Source organism: Callithrix jacchus, chromosome 1, assembly GCF_049354715.1.
Source record: "Callithrix jacchus isolate 240 chromosome 1, calJac240_pri, whole genome shotgun sequence".
Taxonomy (NCBI): Eukaryota; Metazoa; Chordata; class Mammalia; order Primates; family Cebidae; genus Callithrix; species Callithrix jacchus.
In genome coordinates, this window is record NC_133502.1 from 28,418,644 (window position 1) to 28,445,808 (window position 27,165).

Sequence of the window (27,165 nt, forward strand, 5' to 3'; positions counted from 1 at the left end):
TGGTCTAATCAAGATGTTTTTAATGTGAGTTTTTGGGATCAAAGCTGCTGGGTTTATTATATCTGGGTTGAAGGAAAACAAAACCATTTTCATGACGTCTGCTCCGGTTTCTTGGAGAATCAGCTCTCTTTTTCTGAAGCTTAAGTGGAGCTTTTCATGCAGGTTTTCAGGGTTTGAGTATGGTGAAGGGCTGTGTGGATGCCAGGTTCACAGGGAGGCTTCCAGTCGGCTGGGAGGGGGAGGAGAAAGCGCCCCCTTGCTCTGTGTGCCTCTGCGTGTGGCTCGGTGTCAGAATCACAGAGTGGGACTGCTCCAGAGAGTGATGTCATTCCCCAGGTTTTTAGGGATTGGGGTTTCTTCATGAGCTCCGAGAGACACCTGCACATTCTTAATTGTAAAAAAGCTATCTCAGAAGAGCAGCAGTGGCACTGGCCAGTCCCTGAATGTCATGGAGCTGGGCGCTCGGTGTGGGCCATCGGCTCCTCAGGAGCAGGCAGTGAGATGTGCATCCTCCCACACAGCAGCATTACCGGTCATCGCATGCTTCACCAGGACTTTCAAATCCAGCTTACCAGATAGCCACAGTTATGAGCACCCCATAGTGTTTACTTAGGGAGGGTGAGCCTGCATCATACCCCACTTACCACCCACTAATGCTGGCCTCTTCCTTCAGTACAAACCCATTTTTTGCTGAGGCTGTGTGTGAGATACCACTGAATGGGGGCAGGTTAGGAGGCTGAGAGGCTGTGGGTAAATTGTGTGGTATTGACATGATGCTGCCGCAGAGTGTAGGGGTGTGGTGCACATTCTCTGGTAGGGCTATAGGTCAAGGTTAACCTGATCCCCACCTCGGGTTTAAATTCTAAGCACTTCCTCAGGAGAATTCCCCACCCACAGGAGGACACCTTTCAGCTCAAGGTCACAGAGCTGCTTCTCCCTCTAGGGTCATGCTAGGGTCCGTGCCAGGTAAGAGCTGATGACAGCAGTGGCATCTGGTGTAGGTCCTCAGGGCAGGGGCGGGGCTCGGTCACAACTGAAGGTTTGCAATACGGTGGCTGGCCTTAGAGCAGCTGCCTCATTCAGCTGCACAGAGCTTCACCCTCTGCAGATTCACCCCCAGTCCACAGGCATTTTATCTTTGCTGCTGCTCAGGACATGCTGCTGCAGTGTTTTAGTTTCAGACGTATGCCTTTCTTCTGTCACCTAGAACCTTCATTATCTAGGCTAATCTGCATGGGAAGCAGGATAATGTGCTGGCCATATGGTCTGGGAATCTGTATCCCTTGACCTTGAAAATTGACATTTTATGTACTTGTCTGGACCTGCTCTTTAGTAACAAGGCCGGGGCACTTTCCCCTGACCCATAGGGCTCATTTTCACCTGTTTTGGTTTTCACTTTGGATTATTAGTCATTGGTGAAAAGGTAGAGGACATTTGAGGGAGCAATGGTATGGCTCTAGTTGATTTAAGCATTCGATGAACACTGAACAGTGGTCCTCTAACTAGAGCACATATCTGCATCACCTGGAGGGCTTGTTAAAGCACAGGCTGCTGGGCCCACCCTCACAGTTTCTGACTCAGGAAGTCTGGGGGAGGGTCTGAGAATTGACATTTTTAAGTTCTTGATGAAGATAGTGCTAGTCCAGGAATGAAACTTGGAGAACTGCTGAGGTAGAAGAGTCTTTAAATCTAGCCCTGCCTTTTCCATTAGTTGACCTAATACTAACTCTTGTCATGACAGATTATGATAGATGGATAATGCATGGATGGATGGGTGACTGGACGGATGGGTGGGTGGGTGGATGGATGGGTGGGTGGATGAATGTAGGGGTAGATGAGCAGGTATGTGGGTGGGTGGACGATTGGATGATGATAGATGGATGAATATGTGGGTGGATGGATGGATGGATAGGTAAATGAGTTAGTAGATAGATGGATGAGTGGATGGATGGATATAAAGTAGATGGAGGGGTAGGTGGATGGGTGTATGGATGGATGGATGACTGGAGGGATGGATGGGTGGGTAGATGGATAGATAGAGAGATGGATGCATACATGAGTGGATACATGGATAGATGACTGGATCACTGGATAGATGGATGGGTGGGTGGATGGATGAATGGTTGGATACATAAATGAGTGGATGCATGGATGGATGACTGGATGTATGGGTAGGTGGGCAATGGTTTGATGGATGGATAGATGGGTGGGTGGATGCATAGATGAACAGATGGATGGATGGATGCATAGATGAATGAATGGGTGAATGAATGGGTAGATGAGTGGGTGGATAGATGGGTAGCTGGATGGATGTGTGGGTGGATGAGTAGATGTGTGGGTGGGTGAATGGATGGATAGATGGATGAGTGGGTGGGTGGATGGATGATGGATGGATGGTGGAGGATGAATGGGTAGATGGATGAGTGGATGAATGGATGTAAGGTAGATGAATGGATGAGTGGGCAGATGGGTATGTGGATAGATGGATGACTAGATGAATGGGTGGGTGGGTGGGTAGATGGATGGATGAAGGTGTGGGTGGTAGGTGGGTGGGTGGATGGATGGATGAAGGTGTGGGTGGTAGGTGGGTGGGTGGATGGATGCATGAAGGTGTGGGTGATGGGTGGGTGGATGGATGGATGAAGGTGTGGGTGGTGGGTGGGTGGATGGATGGATGAAGGTGTGGGTGGTGGGTGGGTGGGTGGATGGATGGATGAAGGTGTGGGTGGTGGGTGGGTGGGTGGATGGATGGATGAAGGTGTGGGTGGTGGGTGGGTGGATGGATGGATAAGTGAATGTATGGATGGATGGGTGATGATGGGAAGATGGATGAATGGGTGGATGGATAGGATGCCTGGATGGATGGATGGATGGATGGGTGGATACATAGATGAGTAGATGCATGGCTGGATGGGCAGGTGGGTAGATGGGTGGGTAGATAAATAAGTGGATGTATGGATTGATGGATGACCAGATGCATGAATGATGATGGATGGGTGGGTGGGTGGATGGATAGATGACTGAATGGATGGCTGGGTGCATGGATGGATGATGATGGATGAATGGATGGGTAGGTAGATGGAGGGATGGATGGATGTGTAGGTGGATGAGTGAGTGGATGTATGGATGAATGGGTGGGTGGGTGGGTGAGTGGATGGACAGTTGGATGGATGAGTGGATGGATGGAAGGTGGATAGATGGAGGAGTGAGTGGATAGAAAGTGAGTGGATGGATGGCTGAGTGGATGTATGTATGTATGAGTGAATACATGGATAGAAGGTGAATGAGTGAATGGGTGGATGTGAGGATAGATGAAGTTACATGCAAGACAGCAAAAATATAAGGTATATCATATCATAAAATTTAAATACCTCCCAATGAGGACTAAACTTGTAGCGTTTATATATTGAACGAGCAAATCATTGGTTTGCCTCAGAACAAGAGTGACAGGGATGCTACCAAGCCCATCTGGCCCTGCTGGTGGCAGTTCAGCTACTGCCCATTTTCTGTGGGCTGGAAGCCTACTGTTCCACCTGTTTTGTGGCATCCTCTAACTCAAGCTCACTATAATCCAAGAACTAATTTCCCCTAATATTTTAGCTGCTAACTCAGCCACCTTTTTTGGTTGGGGAGGAGTTTGTTCCCATATCATTATCATGGCAATATCTGAGTAGTAAGTGTTCATCTTTCTGAAAGTTTCCTTTAAAGAAACATGAGCATCACACCGTTTTCTCTGTGCTAGATTAAGTAGCCAGGAGAGGTGAGACTTGGTGGCTGGTCTGTGGCTGAGCTCTTTGAAACACTCGTAAGGATGAGAAGAGATTGTGGAAAGCATCAGGACGCATTCCAACGTGGAACAGAGACGATGGCTGAAGTCGGAAAATGTGCAGACCTGGTCTGTGAAGTTTTTTGTAACAGAAACAGCGGTTGTTGGATAGAAGGGAGGGGCTGTGAAGAAACTGAACACCCAAAAAATACGTGCCAAGTGGCCCAGGCAGGAAAGACGCGGCCACAGGTGTCAGTCTCCTCTTCTAAGTGATATTCACTCTTTTGTTTTCTTTTTCCTAAAACAAACAAACAAAAAACCCTATGTGGCCACTAATTTTCACCATCATAATGGAGCTCGGGGCCTGTGCTCAGGTCAGCTTGGTTCTGCCTGGCAGAGGCGTCAGGCTCAGTGATGCCATCACCATGTCAGGCCTGTGGCAGCTCCGCTAGCCCATCGTCCCTGTTCCACATGGGAATGCGTCCTGATGCTTTCCACAATCTCTTCTCATCTTTACAAGCGCTCCAGCTTCTGCCCCATTTTGCAGATGTGGAAATCAAGTTTCCTGTCTTGTAGCTGCAAAACTAGTCAGTGGCAGAGCTGGCTTTCCGCCAAACCACAAAGTCACCATTTTGCCGTTGTCCTGGTATACAACCATTCAACTCCTTAGACTCTCCCGAATGTCCCTGTGTTGGCAGCCCCTCACCAGTGGCCAGCAATGTAATGAACCATGCCTACATAAAGAAGCTTGCACAGAAACCTGAAAGGACTGGACGCGGGGAGCCGCCAAAGGCTGAGTGCGTGGAGGCTCCTGGAGGGTGGCACCCTGGGCGGGCTTGGAGGTGTCACGCTGCCCCCCGTGCCTCACCCTGTGCCTCTCTTCATCTGTATCCTTTCTGATGTCTGTCATATTAAACCACGAAATGTAACCAAGTGCTTCCCCAAGTTCTGTGAGCTGCTCTAGAAAATTAACCCAGCCCAAGGAGGGGGTCATGGGAACCCTGATGCACAGCCCGCTGGGCAGAAGCACAGGTCACAACTGGGGCCAGTGATGGGCATGGGAAGCGGGAGGCATCTTGAGGGTCTGAGCCCTCACCCTGCAGGCCTGATGCTGTTTCCAGGTAGATGGCATTGGAGTTGAACTGGGTCACCCACCTGGCATCTCCTGCAAAATTGATTGGTTGCCTGTGGTGGGGAGAGACTCCACATGCTTCTTGGTGTCCGGGGGCCATGGACATCTTCTGTGTTGACTGTTGCAGGGTCACAGCAGCAGAGGAAAACAGCTTGTTTCCCTCAGTCATGAAGCCTCCAAGTTGCCCCAAGCTTGTGAGAAGCTCACCTGAAGCAAAATTGTGTTGGTCCATTTTGGAAAAAGGGGAAGTAGGAAGTAAAATTGCCTAGCTCTCTGATACTCCTGCCCAGCAAGCCCTCAAGATCAGCATCCCCATGGCATCTGCCTGCTATGGCGTGAGGCCCTCCTCTCTCGTGGCCATGTGTCACAGCTGGGAATGGCCCGTGGCAGTGTTTGTGTTACTGGGTTGGAAGCCCTCGGGGTGTGCGAGGCTGGTGCATCCCTGAAACAGCAGGAGAGGGACTGAGACCAGGGTCTGGGTCTGCTGGGGCTCGGTGACACAGTGCGGCAGGCTGGTGCTTAAACAATGCTGTTCATCTTCACGCAGTCCTGGAGGCTGGGTGTCCAATGTCAAGGTGTCACAGGGCTGATTCCTCCTGGGGCCTCTCTCCTTGGCGTGTAGACAAAGTTTCTCTGTGTGTCCTCACAGGGTTGCCCCTGCGTGCATGTCTGTGTCCTCATCTTTTCTTCTTATAAGGACAACAGTCCTGTCGGGCTAGGGCCCACCCTAGGGACTTCATTTTAATTTAATGAACTGTGTGAAGCTCCTGTCTTCAAAAGCAGTCACACTCTGAGGTGCTGGGGGTCAGGATGTCAACGTACCAGTCAGCCTGTGGCAGGCAGACACGTGTGGGCTATGGTCCCTGGGTGGTGGGCAGTGTGGGCGACAGGGTTCTGGGTGCCCGGTGGAGGCCAAGCTGACAGAGCGGGATGTGGGCAGTGAGTAAAGAAGAGTGGGGTGCCGCCCTCCCTGAGCGAAAGCTGTGTGCCGCCTTCTGTCCTTAAGCTCTTCCTGGAAGGGGCCTTTGGCTGTGTTGGGCTGAGGGACACAGCAGCACAGAGGGGCTTTGGGGGATGACGAACTTCCCAGGGTCACCACACAGGCACAGCTGTCCAGCACCCGCAGTTGCAGGTCTTGGAGGAAAAGCGCGGGGTGGGGGGAACACGCCCAGGGGTCGGGGGACAGGGGGCACGTGTGTCTCTGTGGAACACAAACGTGACATGGAATTGAGGAGCTCTCGGTGGAGTAGGTGCGGCACCCTGGCACAAAGCTGCCTGCTCCTTAGCCCACCCTGCGGTTTCCAACGGACCCCTGAGACCCCCTCTCCCACCTATGCCTTCCGCCTCAGTGACTGGGGTCTCCTCAAGAAGCCGTGATTGCTTCGTCCATTTCTTAAATGTCTTGAGGCCCTTTAGGAAGGAAACCATGCGACTCTGTGAGGAAGACGCCTGTGTGGGCTGCTGACATTTTGGAACGTGAAATTTCGGCCTCTAATTAGATAGGTGTGACTATAAAGTACAGAAACATTTTTTTTTAAATTGGCAAAGGCGCGCTGTGGTGCTAGAGATCCTGTTACTCAGGATTCAGGCGCCGGCTTCAGAGATTCGGGGTGGACAGAGGCTTGTGAGGAAACAGAGAAAATTCACCCAGAAAATTGACCCAGCCCAAGGAGGGGTCATGGGAATCTCAATAGAGACTCTGACAGGACGGGGGCCTGTGAGGAAACAGAGGCTCTGATGGGATGGGGGCCTGTGAGGAAATAGAGACTCTGACGGGACGGGGGCCTGTGAGGAAACAGAGACTCTGAGGAGACGGGGGCCTGTGAGGAAACGGAGACTCTGATGGGACGGGGGCCTGTGAGGAAACGGAGACTCTGAGGAGACGGGGGCCTGTGAGGAAACGGAGACTCTGAGGAGACGGGGGCCTGTGAGGAAATAGAGACTGACGGGACGGGGGCCTGTGAGGAAATAGAGACTCTGACGGGACGGGGGCCTGTCTGATGGGACGGGGGCCTGTGAGGAAATGGAGACTCTGATGGGACGGGGGCCTGTGAGGAAACGGAGACTCTGAGGAGACGGGGGCCTGTGAGGAAATGGAGACTCTGATGGGACGGGGGCCTGTGAGGAAACGGAGACTCTGAGGAGACGGGGGCCTGTGAGGAAACGGAGACTCTGAGGAGACGGGGGCCTGTGAGGAAATAGAGACTCTGACGGGACGGGGGCCTGTGAGGAAATAGAGACTCTGAGGAGATGGGGGCCTGTGAGGAAATAGAGACTCTGACGGGACGGGGGCCTGTGAGGAAATAGAGACTCTGACGGGACGGGGGCCTGTGAGGAAATAGAGACTCTGACGGGACGGGGGCCTGTGAGGAAATAGAGAGTCTGACGGGACGGGGGCCTGTGAGGAAATAGAGACTCTGAGGAGACGGGGGCCTGTGAGGAAACGGAGACTCTGAGGAGACGGGGGCCTGTGAGGAAATAGAGACTCTGAGGAGACGGGGGCCTGTGAGGAAATAGAGACTCTGACGGGACGGGGGCCTGTGAGGAAATAGAGACTCTGACGGGACGGGGGCCTGTGAGGAAACGGAGACTCTGACGGGACGGGGGCCTGTGAGGAAATGGAGACTCTGACGGACGGGGGCCTGTGAGGAAACGGAGACTCTGACGGGACGGGGGCCTGTGAGGAAACGGAGACTCTGACGGGACGGGGGCCTGTGAGGAAATAGAGACTCTGACGGGACGGGGGCCTGTGAGGAAACGGAGACTCCGAGGGGACGGGGGCCTGTGAGGAAACGGAGACTCTGACGGGACGGGGGCCTGTGAGGAAACGGTGACTCTGACGGGACGGGGGCCTGTGAGGAAATAGAGACTCTGAGGAGACGGGGGCCTGTGAGGAAACGGAGACTCTGAGGAGACGGGGGCCTGTGAGGAAACGGTGACTCTGACGGGACGGGGGCCTGTGAGGAAACGGTGACTCTGACGGGACGGGGGCCTGTGAGGAAATAGAGACTCTGACGGGACGGGGGCCTGTGAGGAAACGGAGACTCTGAGGAGACGGGGAGACTCTGACGGGATGGGGAGACTCTGACGGGACCGGGGCCTGTGAGGAAACGGAGACTCGGACGGGACGGGGGCCTGTGAGGAAACGGAGACTCTGACGGGACGGGGGCCTGTGAGGAAATAGAGACTCTGACGGACGGGGGCCTGTGAGGAAATAGAGACTCTGACGGGACGGGGGCCTGTGAGGAAATAGAGACTCTGACGGGACGGGGGCCTGTGAGGAAATAGAGACTCTGACGGGACGGGGGCCTGTGAGGAAACGGAGACTCTGACGGGACGGGGGCCTGTGAGGAAATAGAGACTGACGGGACGGGGGCCTGTGAGGAAATAGAGACTCTGACGGGACGGGGGCCTGTGAGGAAACGGAGACTCTGACGGGACGGGGGCCTGTGAGGAAATAGAGACTCTGACGGGACGGGGGCCTGTGAGGAAATAGAGACTCTGACGGGACGGGGGCCTGTGAGGAAACGGAGACTCTGACGGGACGGGGGCCTGTGAGGAAATAGAGACTCTGACGGGACGGGGGCCTGTGAGGAAACGGAGACTCTGACGGACGGGGGCCTGTGAGGAAACAGAGACTCTGACGGGACGGGGAGACTCTGACGGGACGGGGGCCTGTGAGGAAACGGAGACTCTGACGGACGGGGGCCTGTGAGGAAATAGAGACTGACGGGACGGGGGCCTGTGAGGAAATAGAGACTGACGGGACGGGGGCCTGTGAGGAAATAGAGACTCTGACGGGACGGGGGCCTGTGAGGAAACGGAGGCTCGGACGGGACGGGGGCCTGTGAGGAAATAGAGACTGACGGGACGGGGGCCTGTGAGGAAACGGAGACTCGGACGGGACGGGGGCCTGTGAGGAAACGGAGACTCTGACGGGACGAGGGCCTGTGAGGAAATAGAGACTGACGGGACGGGGGCCTGTGAGGAAATAGAGACTGACGGGACGGGGGCCTGTGAGGAAATAGAGACTCTGACGGGACGGGGGCCTGTGAGGAAACGGAGGCTCGGACGGGACGGGGGCCTGTGAGGAAATAGAGACTGACGGGACGGGGGCCTGTGAGGAAACGGAGACTCGGACGGGACGGGGGCCTGTGAGGAAACGGAGACTCTGACGGGACGAGGGCCTGTGAGGAAATAGAGACTGACGGGACGGGGGCCTGTGAGGAAATAGAGACTCTGACGGGACGGGGGCCTGTGAGGAAATAGAGACTCTGACGGGACGGGGGCCTGTGAGGAAACGGAGACTCTGACGGGACGAGGGCCTGTGAGGAAATAGAGACTCTGACGGGACGGGGGCCTGTGAGGAAACGGAGACTCTGACGGGACGGGGGCCTGTGAGGAAATAGAGACTCTGACGGGACGGGGGCCTGTGAGGAAACGGAGACTCTGACGGGACGGGGGCCTGTGAGGAAATAGAGACTGACGGGACGGGGGCCTGTGAGGAAATAGAGACTCTGACGGGACGGGGGCCTGTGAGGAAACGGAGGCTCGGACGGGACGGGGGCCTGTGAGGAAATAGAGACTGACGGGACGGGGGCCTGTGAGGAAACGGAGACTCGGACGGGACGGGGGCCTGTGAGGAAACGGAGACTCTGACGGGACGAGGGCCTGTGAGGAAATAGAGACTGACGGGACGGGGGCCTGTGAGGAAATAGAGACTCTGACGGGACGGGGGCCTGTGAGGAAACGGAGACTCGGACGGGACGGGGGCCTGTGAGGAAATAGAGACTGACGGGACGGGGGCCTGTGAGGAAATAGAGACTGACGGGACGGGGGCCTGTGAGGAAATAGAGACTGACGGGACGGGGGCCTGTGAGGAAACGGAGACTCGGACGGGACGGGGGCCTGTGAGGAAATAGAGACTGACGGGACGGGGGCCTGTGAGGAAATAGAGACTGACGGGACGGGGGCCTGTGAGGAAACGGAGACTCGGACGGGACGGGGGCCTGTGAGGAAATAGAGACTGACGGGACGGGGGCCTGTGAGGAAATAGAGACTCTGAGGAGACGGGGGCCTGTGAGGAAACGGAGACTCTGACGGGACGAGGCCTGTGAGGAAACGGAGACTCTGACAGGGCAGCATCTTCCCAGCGTTTCTCCTCACAGCCACTGGTGACTCTTCCGCTGCCCCCTCTGATCTCAGTCCCCGTGTTTCATTAGCTCCCGTCCTGGCACTTCCTCACCTGGCACTTTCTCACCGGTGTTTCGCCACCTGCTGCTCTGCTTCACCCGCTGGCTGCCTCCCGCCTGCCTTCGTCTTGTGTTGAGTTCCCTGCTTTTGGCATTCCCTGCCTAAGGGTAAGACCTTCCATACTGATGTGCACCTCCCCAGAGCCAGGGCACCGGGTCAGCAGAGGCCCCCGGCGAGGCCGACCTCGCTGGCATCTGCTCGGCCCTCTGCTGCCCTGGCCGGCAGCTGTTCTGCTGCTCTGTGTGAGCCCGGCCTTGGCCGTGGAAGGCCCACGGGGTTCAGGGGCTCCACTGGTTTCGCAGACGTTCCAGGGAGCACATTTGTTGCTCATCGACACCGGCCGAGTATTGGAGCCTGCACTCCAGAATTGGACCTTTAGGGACCAGTAAATGAGGGCGCTCGGCGACAGGCTGACCCGGGACACCTGCCTTCGTTGTCGTAAAGAACAAGGCATAAGCGTCACAACAAGACGAGTCCCCCAGCTTCAGCTGCTCCTGAAGGCCCGCTATGTCTGATGAGCACATCTTCACTAGTGGAGGGCAATTTTCACGGCCCCTTAGGGTCTATATTCATAATTTAACCAAAAACAGTTTCTGGAGCCGAGTTAGCTCAGCAGCCGGGTCGTGGAAAGCTCGGCCGCGTTTTCCTTGTGCTCCGTTCCCTCCGCCACCCGCGTGCCGGCGACACCGGCGCAGCCCCTTCATTCACAGAACACTCATGTCCGCGGAAGCTCGCGTCGCTGTCTGGAGCTGGAAGGGTACCACTGTGAGTGGCACTTTCACACTTCCACCTTTCGGATTAACTCAGAGTGTATCTGGTCACCTTCGTTTTATAACTCCGGGTGTGGAGAGGGAAGCACCCGTTATGCCTTTCAGGATGTTTACAAGCTGACTGCCCTTGTCTGGTACACAGGCTCGAATGAAAATCGAGTTGCCTGCATCGGAATTCTAGTGAAGTGCTGAGGTTAGAACGTCCAATGTTCTGTGGTCATGTTTGGGTAAGTTGTGGGATGAGGCTCTTCACCCTGTGAGGTTGGCAGGGCCCACTGTGAAGGGTTGCATTGACTATTAGGTGAAAATCGAGGGGTGCTGGACCCGTGACCCATGGGGTCAAACCCCAGCTCAGCTGTCCATGTCTGTGCTGTGCCTCGGTTTCCTCATCTGCAAAATAGACTCAGGAGAGCACCTACCTGCTGGGGTTGATGTGATGATCAAATGCATTAAATCTGAGGCAGGAAGTTGTGGGTAACTGTTTGCTGTCAGGGTCACATATGCACATTCTTAGCACCGGCCAGTGCTGGCCACGAGCTCCTGTGCTCAGCAAAGGGCCACGTGAACACTGTATGTGGCCCTCTGAACATACAGTGAGGTGTGTGACCACACTGACGATTCCGGTAATGAGGTGTGTGGGGATTTTCCACGTGAATGAGAATGAAAAGGAAGCTTCTGAGGGGAATGAGAGGAAGGTCTGTGGTTGACCTTCTTATGGCCACGTGGTGATAGAGGTGACATCCCTGGTTGCCATTCTCTGAGAAGCCCTTGGTTGCAGAGAGCTTGAGTCCCCGCTCAGCACGCAGCACCTCAAGGGCCCCCCTGCAGTAGTAAGCTCCTGCCCTCCCTCCCTCCCTCTCTCCCTCCCTCCACCCCAGGAGCCTTTGTCCAGCATAAATCCCAGGAGATGCACAGGGCTGAGGGGAACCGGAACCTTTGGGAGGAGATGCTGAAGAAAAGTTGTGAGCTTGAGAATACAAAAGAGCTGATTGTTGCTTCTAAATTACAGGACAACATGGTGTCTGCATCTAAACTGGGCTCTCAGCAAATGTTCCGGTTTTGTCTATTTTTTTGCTTTACTCCTTTATTAAAAATATTGAAGAAATGAGACAAATCCGCAAAGCATGAAAACCAGTTTCTCAGTGTTACAGTCATATCGCATAATTGTAAGAATTAGCATTAAGTTTCATTAATGACATTTTTGGCAAGAGATTAGGGATGGTGATCTAACGCCCCAAACAGGACTTGGTTTTTGTAAGAATGCCTTATCTTTTCAAATGGAACTTGTCACAGACAGTGATGAGAAGCATTCCAGCTGAAACACTGCCCAGGGACCACACGTGGTGCTGAGCCCGGCCTTCAGGTGGTTCATGGGGCGGCGAGGCTAGAGCTGCGGGTAGCTCGTGACACTCACACGGGATACCACGCTGGATCACCTGCATCTCTGAAGCCGGGTTGCGCAGCCTTCCCAGCCATTCACCAAGGGTGCCTCCACCAGACCAGAGCCCCTGACCTTCCCTGGCAGGTCTGGTTGGGGCTGAGGGAGAGGAGGGGCTGCTTGGCATGTGGCCTCTCAGATGCCTCAGTGGGGAAGACAACTGGGCTGCAAGAAGGAGTCACACCACACCAGACCGGACCACAGGCCTCCTGTGCAGTGGGAACCTGGCAGCAAGGACCTGGATGGGCAGGGTGGCTGGCACAGAGAGGTTGGGGTCACTCAGCTGACAGCGAGGGCCCTCCCAGAGCTGCTGTCTCTGCTTGCAGCCAAATCATCCATCTCCAGAAGCACGCTCTGTCCTTCCCCGCACTCCATGCTTTATAGAGAGAGGAAACGAGACACCTTCATCTATGCCGCACCCCAGGCATGCACAGCGGCTCCCACCCTCGTCAGCCCAGGAGCACTGAATTGAAAATCACCCAACAGCTCATTTGAGACCTGCCCTAAGCAACTCCCTTCATGTTAATGTAAGGCTCTTTTACTGCCAAAAATGATACCACTTATTGATATGGCTTCCTTTCCTTTCCTTTTCCTTTTCCTTTTCCTTTTCCTTTCCTTTCCTTTCCTTTCCTTTCCTTTCCTTTCCTTTCCTTTTCCTTTTCCTTTCCTTTCCTTTCCCTTTTCCTTTCCCCTTTCCTTTCCTTCCCTTCCCTTCCTCTCCCTCCCCCCTCCCTCCCCCTCCCCTCCCCCTCCCCTCCCCCTCCCTCTCCCCTCCCCCTTCCCCTCTCCCTCTTTCCCGACAGAGTCTTACTCTGTTGCCCAGGCTGGAGTGCAGTGGCATGATCTCTATTCACTGCAACCTCTGCCTCCCAGGTTCAAGCAAGTCTCCTGCCTCAGCCTCCTGAGTATAGTTGGGATTACAGGTGCTCAAAATCACAGCCAGCTAATTTTTATATTTTTAGTAGAAATGGGGTTTCACCAGGTTGGTCAGTTTGGTCTCAAACTCCTGCCCTCAGGTGATCCTCCCGCCTTGGCCTCCCAAAGTTCTGGGATTACAGGCATGAGCCACTGCACTCGGCCAATATGGATTTCTTAACAGTAGCTTGGGGCCACATTGTATAAAATAGACTCACAGGTTTCACCAAAGTCAGCCCACTTCTCAGGGGTCCAGCCATTCTCGCACCTCCCTGAGGCCAGCCAGCAGGGTGACAGGAAGAATTTGGATCTCACGTGGGTTTTTTCATGGAGAGGCTACCACGGAGCTTAGGGAGGAAGCAGCCTCCTCCAGCCAGGAGAGGACGGCAGGGTTTTCACGATGGTCACTAAACCCAAAGCTTGTACGTGCCACTTACAAGAAGAAATTAGCAGATCGTGAGCGAGGTACACATCTCAGAATTGAGTCTTGAAAAATGGTTTCATTAGTAACATTTTAAAAACATATTTAATGTTTAGGACATTGAATAATGAGCGTGTGCACGTGCATGTCTGACCTGCTCAGCTCCAGGTGACCCTGGCATTCCAATTCTGTGACTTTCCTCAGCACCTTACCAGGCATGCAGGATGGAAAGGCAGAGAGGTTTGGTGCTGACCCCAGAGGCGACCCTGGTGGCTCCTGAGGTCACCGCTCACTGCTTCCGTGAATACAAAGCCTGCTTTGTGTCTGTCCTTGCAGCCTTGTGGATGGAACCAGTGTTTAAGGCTTGATTTCCTGGTTATTCAGAGAGCCCCTTGGAGGATCAGCTGAGGTCAGGACTTCAAGAGCAGCCTGGGCAATATGGTGAAACCCCGTCTCTACTAAAAATACGAATATTAGCCAGGCGTGGTGGCAGCTGCCTGTAATCCCAGCTACTTGGGAAGCTGAGGCAGGAAAATCACTTGAATTTGGGAGGTGGAGGTTGCGGTGAGCTGAGATCACACCACTGCACTCCAGCCTTGGGGACAGAGCAAGACTCTGTCTCCAAAAAACAAACGAAAACAAAGAGCTCTGGAAACACCACGTGAAATGTGCTGTTTTCCCACTTGATTGTGAGTCGTGTTAGGGCTGATCTGTCCTAGGCCCCCACAAAATGGGGTCATGGTGTCTGCTCCTGGGTGGCTGAGACTTCGAGCCCCTTGCCCTGTTTTCCTCTGTAGCTGTTTTGGGGGATGCAGCACAGAGAACAAGCTCCCTGTGCTTCAGGGGCGGTGGCCTTGGGACCCCCTGGTTGCCTCTGGCAGGTGGGTGTGGAAGGCAGGAGGGGCTTGGTGTGTGGAGCTCTGTCTTTGCTGGTGGAAGCTGGTTCTCAACACCTGTAGCTCTCAGAGGTGCAAACCCAGTATAGAACAGTTTGAACAGAATCACTATGTTTGTGGAGGCTAATGTGACACTGAGGCAGTGCCTCTCAGGGCGTGGAAGCCGCCGTTCCCTCGATGCCCCTAATACCACTGGAAGGGCGCAGTAGGTGGGGACCACCAGCCATTCTGTGAGCACTTGTGCAGGGGTGCAGGAGGGGTGCACACTCAGTAAATGGCGTTGAATAAATGCATTCTTCTGCTGCAAACCAGATGCATGCTCTAATCACTTCAGCTCACAAAAGGGCACACGTGGTGCTCACACAACATGGGGGCTTTCACAAGCAGGCCTGAGCACCAGCCCTGCCACCTTCTCTCCCTGTGGCCCAGAGCACATAATAATAAGAGTTAAAATGGCACTAGGCCATTTGCACAGCCTTGCACTTCAGCTGTGAGGCCTGGAACCCTGGGCGTGTCCAGCATGGTGCCCAGCGGCTCTGAGTGCCCAAGGGTAGCATGTCACTCGGGGGCTGCTGGGAGCCCTAGATGCTGTCACCTCTCTCCCCTCGTTTGGAAGCAGCCGTGGTGCCCAGGGTGGGAGCTGCTGGCTTGGGCCCGGGTCAGCATCTCTTGGGGAAAAGTATCTCCGGCCACGCAAAGCTGTCCCATCACTTCCTCCCTGGAGCTCAGCAGCAGACGGGGCCACAGGCGTGGAACTTCCCACTTTGTTTCTGGAGAGCCAGAGCATGTCCCTCCCTTCCTCTCAGTTTGTAGTTGTTTGTTTGAATTTGAGACTTCCTGAGGCCTGGAAGGTGTTTTTGGCTTGCTCTATAAGGCAAGTAGGTCCATCCCATGCAGGCCCCCCACCCCGTCTGAGGAAGGAAACGCCCAGAACTTGCACACAGAGGGGCAGGCGCCACAGTGGGTTTCTCCAGCACTGTGCATTGTCTGCCTGCTCTTCCAGGCGTGCAGGGTGGTGGTCGCTCGGGCCAGGCACTGGGAGGCCAGGCCTGGGGCAAGGAGAGCTGGGGACTCCAGGAGGCCGGGCGCTCCAAGGAGGCGGCTCGACCCTCTTGGGTTCTTTCTTATGACTTGGTGAAGCCCAGAGTCACCAGGGTCCCAGGCTCCTGTTTCTCGTGACTATGCAGCACCCACCCAGCTTTTAACCATCCCAGCAGAGACCCGAAGGCTGCGGCTCCAGCATCAGGGTCGCCTGTGCCCCTACGTGAAGAACCGGAGCTGCCTCTGCTTTGTAGCAGCCTTCGAGACAGGGCACTCGATGGCTGAGAAGGGAGCATCCCGGAGGACCCTGCGCCGGCTGTGGTCCCTGCCCCGGAGGCGCAGGGGGGCCGTGGGGCACTCGAGGCCAGGTGAGATGGAAGGGGGCCGAGGGGCTCGGGGACAGGCTCGGGCGTCCCCTCTGCAGGCGGGCGCCTCCCTGAGGTATTTCTCTCCCCACTTGACCAGCAAAACCTGTGCTGCTTGGAGACTTTTTAAAAATGTGGAGATGGGACATCTTTCTTAAAAAAGAAAGAGAAAACAAAGCTGGAGATGGCTGCGGGCGTCCCACTCCCGGGCTGTGGGTCCAGCTTTCTTTCTTTGTTCATTGCTGGGTCGGCCTGTGCTGCGGTTCTGCGGCCTGGGCTTAGGAATTTCGGCTCCGATCAGAAAGATGAGCGGATTCAAAGTGAGGGAAACGGCTGTGGCGCGTGTGAATGAGGCTCCCCCGGCTCTCTTGGTCTATTGGCAGCTGGGTGTCCTCTGGGCCACAGGAGACATGTTTCGGGTGGGATAAGGGCACAGAACTGTCACAGGTGCAGCCCGGGCTGGGTGGACCAGCAGTGCAGTCTCGGGCACCGCACACAGAGCATCTCAGGCCGCCCAGGCCCCTCCCAGCCACTCAGGAACAGCAGGTGTGCTCAGCCCCGGGGCACAGCCTCAGCTCTCACAGACACTGCTTTCATTAACTTCAGAGGAGAAGGGCCTTCTGCTGGCTTGAGCTGGAGAGAGGAGCTCATTGCTGATTTCCTCTCCCTCCTGGCCTTTCCCCTGTCCGGGGACCGAGAACCTGGTGGGCTGTGGAACGGGGGCAGAAGCTGTCCACAGCCAGCCCCCACCCCTGCTTTCATCTGGCTCCTCACAGCGCTTGGGGGCTTGGGAGCACTTCTTCCAGGGATGGATGGGCAGCGGCTGGGCACTGGCAGGTGAGCGTCAGGGAGAGGAAACGGAGGCACAGAACAAATCCAGGCAAAGCCTGGCTGCCCTGGGATGGAGGTCACGGCCAGGATGGGCGAGGTGGACAGGAGGGCATCTCAGGCTGCGCCCTCCCTTCTCCCCGCCTTGGGCACGGCAGAGCCTGTAATGCTGAGGACTGTGTCACTCGCTGCTGGTGGCTGAGCATGAGCCATGTGGGTACGTGTGCCCCAGCTAAAAGAACAGAACCCAGCCTCCCACCCAGTCCACTGACATCCCCCCAGCACAGTGCAAGGGAGGCAGCTAGAGGCCGTGCGTGAATCCCACACACGCCAGGGTGACTAGCGCTTCGTTCATGCCCCACCACCTTTCCAAAGCTGAAGTCACCAGACCCTAGACATGAGCACAGGGGCGAGGGGGCTTGAAGATGGGGACCCGGGACATTCTCTTCCTGTGCAGTGGGGACCCCCCGACATCCCCTTCCTATGCATGAGGACCCTGAGACATCCCCTCACAGTGCATAGGGACAGACGTCCCCACAGTGCGTGGGCACCATCCTGTTCCTTGTGGAGCCAGAGAACACAGGAGCCATGCTGATCTTGTCCTGTGGCTCTCACAGCAACAGCCGCCCCTCTGCATGGCAGCGTTGGAGACAGTAAACTAAGACTGCTATTCATTGCCAGTTCTGCGGTGCTCTGGTCACCTGTGAGGACATTGTCCATGACGTCAACACTCACTGAGCCCCGTCCTGCCCTTGGTTTGAATGTGCAGGTGCGGAGGTGTCCCCCTCCTGTAAGGAAATGTGCACGGAACCCTGGCCCCATGGCATGGGAGTGGAGCTGTCCCCGCCATGCAGGTCACCTGTGTGTAGTGAGAGGCAGATTCTGGATCCCTGGGCATGGGGCCCTGAGATCCCATGACGGCCAGCTCCGAGGGACAGGTTGGGGGATGTGGGGCCTCCTCCTCTAGGCTGGGCCATGCGGGTGCGGCTCAGAGCCCAAGTCCTCTCTGCCTCTCTCCGCCTGGGCCGCCGGTGTGGGCCACCAGTGTGACCTGCCAGGCGTGGACGCCTAGGGACTGAGCCGTGTGCACCCCCTCCCGACCCTGGCTGTCTCCCTTGGCAGGAGCTTGGCACCCCTCGGGTTTTCCCCCCAGGATGTGAGTCCGATTGGAAGGTAGAGGAGCCACGGGTGCCCCTTCCTGTTTCCAGTCCTGGACCAGGCAGGCCCCTGTGGAGGTCAGGGTGAGACGCCCAGCTCACACTGGACCTGGGGAGCTGGGCCCGGAGTGCAGCGGTGGAGGCCTCATCTGAGGGGCTGGCAGTGGGGGCTCCAGCAGAGAACATGGGGCTGATGAGGGGGGCCGAGGGCCGAGGGTTTGGGCGCTCTGGAAAGAGGTCTAGGGGCCTAGTGGGTTCCGAGGAGGGCGGCAAAGCCCCGGGTGTGTCTGGTAACAGGGGCTGTGCCCACCTTGGGCAGGGGATTTCTGGGCTGGGGCCAAAGGCACAGGGTGTGGAGGCATAGGAAGAGCAGGTGGCGGAGGCTTCTTCCTAGATGTCAGCCATGCAGTGGAGAGGAGTGGGTGCTGGGCCGAGGGTGGCCATGTTCTTTGGGGCCTTGAGCCTGCAAGTTGCAGGAAGCCACAGAGCTGTGGGAGTGGGGAGACCCAGGGATGGGGCGAGCACAGGCTCTGTGGAGGGGTTCTCCCAAAGGGTCTGCCCCTGTCCATGAGGTGGGAGGTACAGCTGACGGGGAGTCTGGGGGCCTCCTGTGGAGGAGAGTGTGTGCCCGGAAGGCTGCTGAGCCAATGTGAGTCTAGTGGGGGGTCGGGCATCATGGGTGTGCCCAGAGGCCTGTCTTTGCATGCTGTGGAAGGGGAGGTGCATGGTGGGGAGCTGGGCGGGGGTTGTGCCAGACCCTCAGGACAGGGTGAGCTGTCCCAGTAGTGGCCAAGCCAGTGCTGCATAAGGGGCTTGGTGTAATGTCTGTGTTGGTGTCTGTGGTTGGAAGGGACATCTAGGCTAGAGTTGACCCTGGGTTAGAGCCATGACAAGGGACAGGATGATCAGGGAAACTGCAGAGAACAGAGTGAGGATGGAATCTTGAGGGGCTCCGGAGTATGGAGGGGGTGTTGGCAGAAGAACCCAGGAGGTGGGGTGGGCTCGTCCCCAATTCCAAGGTGGCAACTGTTAGGAGGTGCTGGTTTGGGTGGGAAGGTTGGGGAAAGTGTTTCCTGAAAACTCTGGGAGTGGAGAGTGTTGGGGGCAGCCAGGCTGGTTCTGTGAAGGCCGGAGGGGAGCTCCAGGTGCAGCCTGGGGGCTGTGGCAGGGATGCAGCACTCAGCAGTGGCTCCAGGCTTGTTGGAGGTGAAGGATAGCGGGCCCCTCACACAGTCTAGGGTTTTTGTGGAGGTGAGGGGTAGCGGGTTCCTCACACAGTCTAGGGTTTTTGTGGAGGTGAGGGGTAGCAGGTTCCTCACACAGTCTAGGGTTTTTGTGGAGGTGAGCGGGTAGCGGGCCCCTCACATGGTCTAGGGTTTTTGTGGAGGTGAGGGGGTAGTGGGCCCCTCACATGATCTAGGGTTTTTGTGGAGGTGAGGGGGTAGCGGGCCCCTCACACAGTCTAGGGTTTTTGTGGAGGTGAGGGGGTAGCGGGCCCCTCACACAGTCTAGGGTTTTTGTGGAGGTGAGAGGGTAGCGGGCCCCTCATGTGATCTAGGGTTTTTGTGGAGGTGAGGGGGTAGCGGGCCCCTCACACGGTCTAGGGTTTTTGTGGAGGTGAGGGGGTAGCAGGCCCCTCACACAGTCTAGGGTTTTTGTGGAGGTGAGAGGGTAGCGGGCCCCTCACACGGTCTAGGGTTTTTGTGGAGGTGAGGGGGTAGCAGGCCCCTCACACAGTCTAGGGTTTTTGTGGAAGTGAGGGGGTAGCGGGCCCCTCACACAGTCTAGGGTTTTTGTGGAGGTGAGAGGGTAGCGGGCCCCTCATGTGATCTAGGGTTTTTGTGGAGGTGAGGGGGTAGCGGGCCCCTCACACGGTCTAGGGTTTTTGTGGAGGTGAGGGGGTAGCGGGCCCCTCACACGGTCTAGGGTTTTTGTGGAGGTGAGGGGGTAGCGGGCCCCTCACACAGTCTAGGGTTTTTGTGGAGGTGAGGGGGTAGCGGGCCCCTCACACGGTCTAGGGTTTTTGTGGAGGTGAGGGGTAGCGGGCCCCTCACACGGTCTAGGGTTTTTGTGGAGGTGAGGGGTAGCGGGCCCCTCACACGGTCTAGGGTTTTTGTGGAGGTGAGGGGTAGCGGGCCCCTCACATGATCTAGGGTTTTTGTGGAGGTGAGGGGTAGCGGGTTCCTCACACAGTCTAGGGTTTTTATGGAGGTGAGAGGGTAGCGGGCCCCTCACATGGTCTAGGGCTGCACATTCATGCCAGCTGGGTGGAGATGAGAAGCTCCAGTAAGATCCACTGAGGGGCTTTTCACCAGAAACTTCTAGAAGTTAATTCTGTATCTGAGAATAAAACAGTGGAGATCCCTTTGGCTTCTCATCTGGCAGGGGAACGTGCCCAGTGGCACTGCGTAAACCCAGGCTGGACCTCACAGTGGCGGGATAAGCCTCCTCCTCCTTTCTGTCCACCAGGCAGCCTTCTCTGGGCACAGCCCTGCACCTAGAGGACCCCAGCGCAACTTGAGTTAAGCTCTGTAAATGCCGCACCCGAGATCTGAGGCCTGCCACGCTGCAGGTTCCCATCTCTGGAGCCCGTGGTGCTGGGCACAGCAGAGCCTTAGGCAGAGACGGAGCCGGGAGGGGCTTCGGACTGGGTGGCCTCTTTACAGCTCCGTCTCCTGCCTTATCTCCCCGGCTCTGCCCTCGGTAATCAGGATGTGAGGCGAGTGATGGACACTTGGGCGCTGGTGAGCACTGTGGCCCCGGGCAAACGTGATGTCTGCAGCCTCCTGGGCCTTCCTTCCCGCCTGGCTCCCTCCTCACCCACCCGTCCACCTGTGTCTGGGTCAGGCTGGCTTCCGCATCTCTGGACAGGCCTCTCCCTGTGGGCCGGTGGTTTTCCTTGGGTTGAGCACTGAAACACGCCCCTTCAGGTGAGGAGGCTGGTGGGCTTCCCCTGCCCATGGAGAAGGAGCCTCCCTCCCGGAGGAGACGGTGCTGGGAGAAAGTGTAGCTTCAGGAGGGTAATTTTCTGATAACCAGGAGGGGGTGTTATCTGTTTACTGAGTGCAAGTTAGGGACAATGCTGCGACTGTCTGCCTCCCCTGGTCCTGCATGGCATGGTGACAGAGACACCCCCATACCTTCAGAGAGAGCTGCACCCACACTGGGTGCCAGGTCTCCCAGGGTCTACCTGTGCCGCTCTGCCCTGTGGTATTTGGAACAGAGAAAAATGGATTATTTTTCGATTTTTAGAATTTAGCAATACTCTCTTTTTTTTTTTTTTTTTTGAGGGGGAGTCTCACTGTGTTGCCCAGGCTGGAGTGCAGGGGCGCCATCTTGGCTCACTCACTGTAACGTCTGCCTCCTGGGTTCAAGTGATTCTCCTGCCTCAGGCTCCTGAGTAGTCAGAATTACAGATACCCCCACCATACCTGGCTACTTCTTTTTTCGTATTTTTAATAGAGACCGAGTTTCGCCATGTTGGCCAGGCTAGTCTCAAACTCCTGACCTCATGCGATCCACCCACCTTGGCCTCCTGAAGTGCTGGGATTATAGGCGTGAGCCACTGTGCCCAGCCTAGAAATTGTCTTCATAAAACGTGTTTAAGATTGGCACAGAAAGTTTTAAACAGAATCAGGATTTGCCGAAAGAAGCATAAATAGTTTGAGGCATCTGGGGTGAGTGATCCCAGCCAGACTCCCCTTTGTGCTTCCTGGCAGCACGTGCAAAAAGGGAAAGCTTTGAGATACAATCATGCACAAAGAAAAGCTGTTCTGCTGGGAGGAACTGATCCCTGGGCCATGGCTCTCTCACGGGAAAGCTGGGAGGGGGTCCCGGTGTCTCTGCGCAGCTCATCCTCCTTCAGGGACCCCTCTGCTTCTGTCCATCAAATTGCCAGTTGTGTTAGCATTTGGGGATGTGATCAGATGGAGGAAGGCTGGCAAACAGACCCGCCCCCCACCGGACTCTGACTCAGCCTCCCCAGGCACAGTGGAGGACCTGCTGCATTTCATCTTATGGCCTCCTGTTTACAACCAGGGAGGCCATGCCCCCGGAGGGGTCCCTTGTGCCTGCGCCCGAGGCAAGAATAGCTCAGGCTTGTTCCTTTTTCCCCCAGTCCCTCTTGGCCAGTGCGTCGTCACCTGGACCTCATGTAAATATGCAGGGTGGAGCGGGAATGGGCCTCCGGGAGGGTAATTACCTGGCGTACTCTGTCCCAGGTAGTGGGTGAAACGAAAGTAAAAAGCCAGCTGGTCCCTCATGCAGATTTTAGGGGACAAAGTTCAGCGTAGAGCGGTCCTGTTTCCAGGAGAGGGGTGCGGGAAGCCCAGGGCAGCTCGAGTCCTCCACGGCCACTGATCCTCACTATGGGGGACAGAGGGCCTGTCCGGATTTCTGTGGCAGAAATGAAAAGCTACTACCTGTATTCCGAATGGTGCTCCTGGCTGCTGTCCGTGGCTGAGGGTGAGTCTCCCGGTCCCCTGGAGTCCCTCACAGGCAGTGTGCTCGGAGAGTCAAGGCAGCTTCTGCGTGAGGTGGTGGGGAGGTGCCCCCATAGATACCGCGTGTTCCACGGGGAACATGCAGTCTGCATCCCCTGTGGAATTTGCAGTAGCTCAGTGAGTGGGGATGAGACGCAAATGAGCTTTTTACCCTAAAGTTATCATTGGACTCTAAGTTATGTCACAGTTACCAAAAGCAAATAACCTCCCTTTGGCTGGCAAGCCTAAGGCTCATACCCTCATGCAAACAGCTGGGGGCTCAGCCTGAACCAGGCTGCTCCACATCCGGAGAGCTCTGCTGTCCGCAGCCACGACTGCAGGTGCAGGGCAGAGCCAAGGCCATGACCGAACACTGTACTCTGATGGTCCATGGGACACACAGTGCTGTGCCTGAGGGTCAGCCCCTGGCACATGGACACCCTGTTCATGCGCAGAGCCTCCCGGGTCCGCCATGCAGGGACCTGTGGGTCCCAGTGACTGGTCCCATCTGTGGTTGTTGAGCCACCGGGGCCACGCATGGGGCTGAGCAGGTCTTCTGCTACAAAAGGGATTTCCTTCACTCAACCTCGAAATCCAGAAAAGGTCCTGGAATAAGGGAGGGCTTGCTCCTTCACTGGCTGAATGCCATCTGTGCATCTGCCTGGCACTACCTGTGCTTGGGATCTGACCCTGGCTGTGAAGACACAGCCTCTGTGAGATGGAGCTGTAGACCAACACCACGTGGCTCTTTCCTGGAGCCAGAATGCTGAGTCCTTGTCCTCAGAGCTGGAGCTTTGCTGTTTATAAAACGCGGTTTTTGCTGTTTATAAAACCACTCTCATCTGAACTCACCCCTTCTGCAGATGAGGTGAGTCGGACAGTCACTGACAGACATGTCACTCATCCGTAGGGTTATCAGAGTGTCCCATGAAGCAGGAGGACAGAACAGTGCTTAGTAGACTCAGCACTGCTGCCCCGTTCACACCCGGGCTTCTCCCAGGCCTCCCACCTCCCCATTCACACCCGGGCCTCTCCCAGGCCTCCCGCCTCCCCGTTCACACCCGGGCTTCTCCCAGGCCTCCCGCCTCCCCGTTCACACCCGGGCTTCTCCCAGGCCTCCCACCTCCCTGTTCACACCCAGGCCTCTCCCAGGCCTCCCGCCTCCCCGTTCACACCTGGGCCTCTCCTAGGCCTCCCGCCTCCCCGTTCACACCTGGGCTTCTCCCAGGCCTCCCGCCTCCCCGTTCACATCTGGGCTTCTCCTAGGCCTCCCGCCTCCCCGTTCACATCTGGGCTTCTCCCAGGCCTCCCACTGCCCTGCAGTCCTGCTGCCAGCCCTCAGAGGACCCACCATGCAGGGGGTTTAAGACAGTGGTGGCACTCCCAGGAGACCAAAGGCCTGTCTCTGAGGACACACTCTCCCCTGGGCCCAGTGGTTAGGACAGAAACGAAGGAGCTACCCAGACCTCTCTTGGCACTGGGGACCCCCTGAGGGGGGGAAGCACCGTTGGAGAGTGATCTGTTGGCCGGGCCTGCCTGCCTGTGGGTGGATGCCAGGGCGAGGGTGTCAACCATAACCACAGGCCTCAGTCCCGCTGCAGCCAGGTCTGTTCTGCCCCTTCCCGGTCTGCCTCACAGATGTTGTGGGCTCCCCGAACAATCAAGTGGATGCTGCACCCTACCAGGGCCTTCTAGGGTCCTCTCGGGGACTATGGGGACATCTTGAGGGTGGCAGGAGCCACTCTTGGTCCATATGCAGTTTGATTTGACAAGAAAACGAGCCGGCATTCTACCCAGGGCTGGAGGGGAGCCTCAGGTGGGACTGGCTGCTGGCGCCAGAGCCGCAGCATGTGAGGTTGGAGGGCTGCAGCCACCCTGGGCTGCCGCATTTCCATCTCGGGGGTGCCTTCACCTTCACGCAGATCAAACCAGGGGGACTCACTCTGTGGAGCTGCCTCCCCCGACACCGTCCCTTCACCGGCTGCAGGGACACAGTCAGCAGGGCCGCGGGGTCTCTGCCGCTCGGTCTGGTTCAGGTTGAATGTGGTCCCGGAGGCATCTCCCTCCACCTGCCCCTTCCAGCACTTTGCAAAATGCCATTGTCTGCACCCACATAGAGGACAATGAGAGCCTGGAGCACCTGCAGCCCCCAGTGGGGGATGGGGCCTTTGGACGCAGCCCAGGGCTTGTGCTGACCCTCCCAGCACAAGATAGGCACCAGCGCCCATTTGGCGTTTTCCTCTCTTGCCTTTCACTCACTGCCCAGACTCCCCTCCTTGGACAAATTAAAACCAAGTTGGAGCAGCCCCACAGGGGAAGCGAACTTGGCCTTCTGCAGCCTCATAATTGATCCCTGGAGTTCAGAGGTTTTAGCTGCTCTGCCCCAAATGGTCTGGAGGACCAAGAAGGGCCCAGGTGTGAGGTCTCGGCCACACTGCATGCGACATTTTCACATCAGAGGAAGGGGAAGTCCTCTGTGCTGTGACTTGCTGGTCTTTGCACAGTGGTGGGACGTTGGGCGTTGGGCTCCCTCGCCCCCGTCTAGCCTCCCGTCCCTGTCTGGGGCCTGGAAGGGGCCGGTAGGGGAGTCATGCAAGTGTGTCTGGAAAGTGTGTCTGGTGGGGCATGAACGGTACCACGAGCACATGGCTGTGGGTGGACAGTGGTGGAATCATCCCTTTCATCACAGCCGACCTGTGAGATGACCAGAACTCACCCCACCCAGCCCACAAGGGGATGGCCCCACCCAAGCACGAAACAGGCATTGTCACAGTCCCTTGGAATCCTGCTGTATATTTTTGTTCTTCAGAGAAGAGGAACAGGAGTGTGTTCAGAAGAAAGTCACAGGGTCGAGCTGTGGGTAGAGGAAGCCTCCCTCTGGAGGTGTGCACACCACTCGCCTTGGGACTCAGACTGGGAGTTTGCTCCAATTTAGAGGGAAGGCGGAGGCCTCTGCGGCAGCACACAACTGCCCACTGTGTGTGCGGTGGCCCAGCTGCCTCTGCCCGGGACGCATGATGCGCTTGTAGTCCTGTCTACTGCGTTTTGTTTTTTTTTTAATTCTACATAGTGAGCCGAAAAGGTTGCTGAGCACCTTTGGGGCACAGCTGGCCGTGATGAGAACGTATTTCTAAACTAGAGGAAAGGAGAGTCGTGGGAAGCCAAGCGCTTGCCCGGTGTCAGGAGCAGGGCCCGGCGTGAGCGCTTCAATCCTCGGAGCTCTGTGTGGCGCGGAGGGTCGTGTCTGTGCTGAGCAGGAGACACAGCTACTACGTCCGAGGTCCTTCTTGAGCTCTAGACTGCATGCGAGCTCAGTGATGTCTTCTTTTTACTTTGCCAGTCTCTTAAACCAGCAGGCCCCAGCCTTTTTGCCACCAGGGACCAGTTTCGTGGAAGATAATTTTTCTGTGGAGCAGGGGTAGGGGTGGTTTCGGGATGAAACTGCTCCTCCTCAGGTCGTCAGGCACTGGAGCCTCACACGGGCTGCGCATTCTAGATCCCTCTCATGCACAGTTCACCACGGGGTCCGCTCCTCAGAGGATCGAATGCCGCTGCTGATCTGACAGGAGCTGGGCTCAGGCCGTCCTGCTCACTCACCCGTTGCTCACCTCCTGCTGTGTGGCCCAGTTCCCAACAGGCCACGGACCAGTACCTGTCTGTGGCCCAGGGGTTGGGGACTCCTGTGCTAAGCCATTCAGACTTATGGGAACCTTGTTTATCCTGAAAGCCCAGGAAGCGCCTCGACCTTCGTCACTTTCTGATGTTTAAAGGCCCCTGGGACTTACAGAATGTGGCGGCTACACCCCGCCCAGCCCTGCTGTGGGTGTTGTGCCAAACCCCGCAGTGTCGGGTAGGTTCAGGGACGGGAGACCACTTTTTCTTCACCTCAGAAAAGTCTGTTTTCTCAAGGACAGAAAGTAAAGAGTGTGCTACGCAAAACCAGCACAAAATACGTTGCCTTGGGAAGTGTGGTGAGGTGAACTACCCGGTGGCCGAGGCAGGGAGCAGTGGCTGGCGAGACCCTCACTCGGCTTCCTTCAGAGTCACGTGGAGGGGTCTGCTTTTGCAAGGAGACCTTTGTTTCCATGATTGCCAAGAGGAGTTCCGAGGACTTTCTGTGACTTCCGTGTACCGACATGAATTTTCAGAAAAATAAACTGTTTTCTGTGTGGAGCTGAGAACACATGAATTAACAAAAGATTGCAGAGGCCCGAGGGGTGCTTTTCTTCCTCCCTTCCTTCCCCACTGACTTGGGAAGTGTGTGCCCAGCGCCTGCTCTGTGCCAGGCCAGGCCCAGTGCTGCAGGGAAAGCAGAGTCAACCCCTGTTCTCTAAACAACAGGCAGGGATGACCCTCAGAGGGAAGGTGGTCGGGAGAACTGGCTTGTTTGTCAACTTGAGGAGAGACAGCAGGACACCACCGCTTCCTCCAGAGCCACCGCCCTGCAGCCATCTGACAGTAAACTAGGTCTCTGCTAGCACATCGCTGTTGCCACAGAGACCAAAACAAAGCAAGTCTGCTCCCCTCCACCCCCCACTCCCCCCACCTCCACCACCTGGCTCTGCACCCGGGGCTCTGCACCTGCGTCCTGCGGCTGTGTGGGGCCTGCTGGAAGGGACGGGACGGGAGCTTTCCTTCCAGGAAGCAGAGTCTCAGCTGAGCCTCAGCGTGGCCACCACACTTCCTCAACGAGGCTCTCTGT

General features: G+C 56.5%; 1 protein-coding gene, 1 long non-coding RNA gene and 1 pseudogene across 26 annotated transcripts in view; all 3 read left to right on the forward strand.

The window, feature by feature from the left end:
• MCF2L (MCF.2 cell line derived transforming sequence like) overlaps nucleotides 1–27,165 on the forward strand; it is a 219,336-nt gene that overhangs the window by 76,143 nt on the left and 116,028 nt on the right. For 5 of the 25 annotated variants that reach the window (XM_035294627.3, XM_035294632.3, XM_035294638.3 and 2 more), the window contains exon 1: nucleotides 15,564–16,000. The exons of the other annotated variants lie outside the window; for them this stretch is intronic. In XM_035294627.3, the coding sequence (XP_035150518.1) occupies nucleotides 15,910–16,000 (91 nt within the window). In that variant the 5' untranslated portion in view covers nucleotides 15,564–15,909. Of the gene's footprint in view, nucleotides 1–15,563; nucleotides 16,001–27,165 lie in introns of those variants that run through there. 25 annotated transcript variants of the gene reach the window in all.
• Nucleotides 10,121–12,029, forward strand: LOC144577537 (uncharacterized). The gene is made up of 3 exons (XR_013521672.1): nucleotides 10,121–10,258; nucleotides 11,064–11,148; nucleotides 11,931–12,029. It is a non-coding gene; the product is annotated as an uncharacterized LOC144577537 (long non-coding RNA).
• On the forward strand, nucleotides 16,182–17,357 carry LOC144577017 (uncharacterized; annotated as a pseudogene).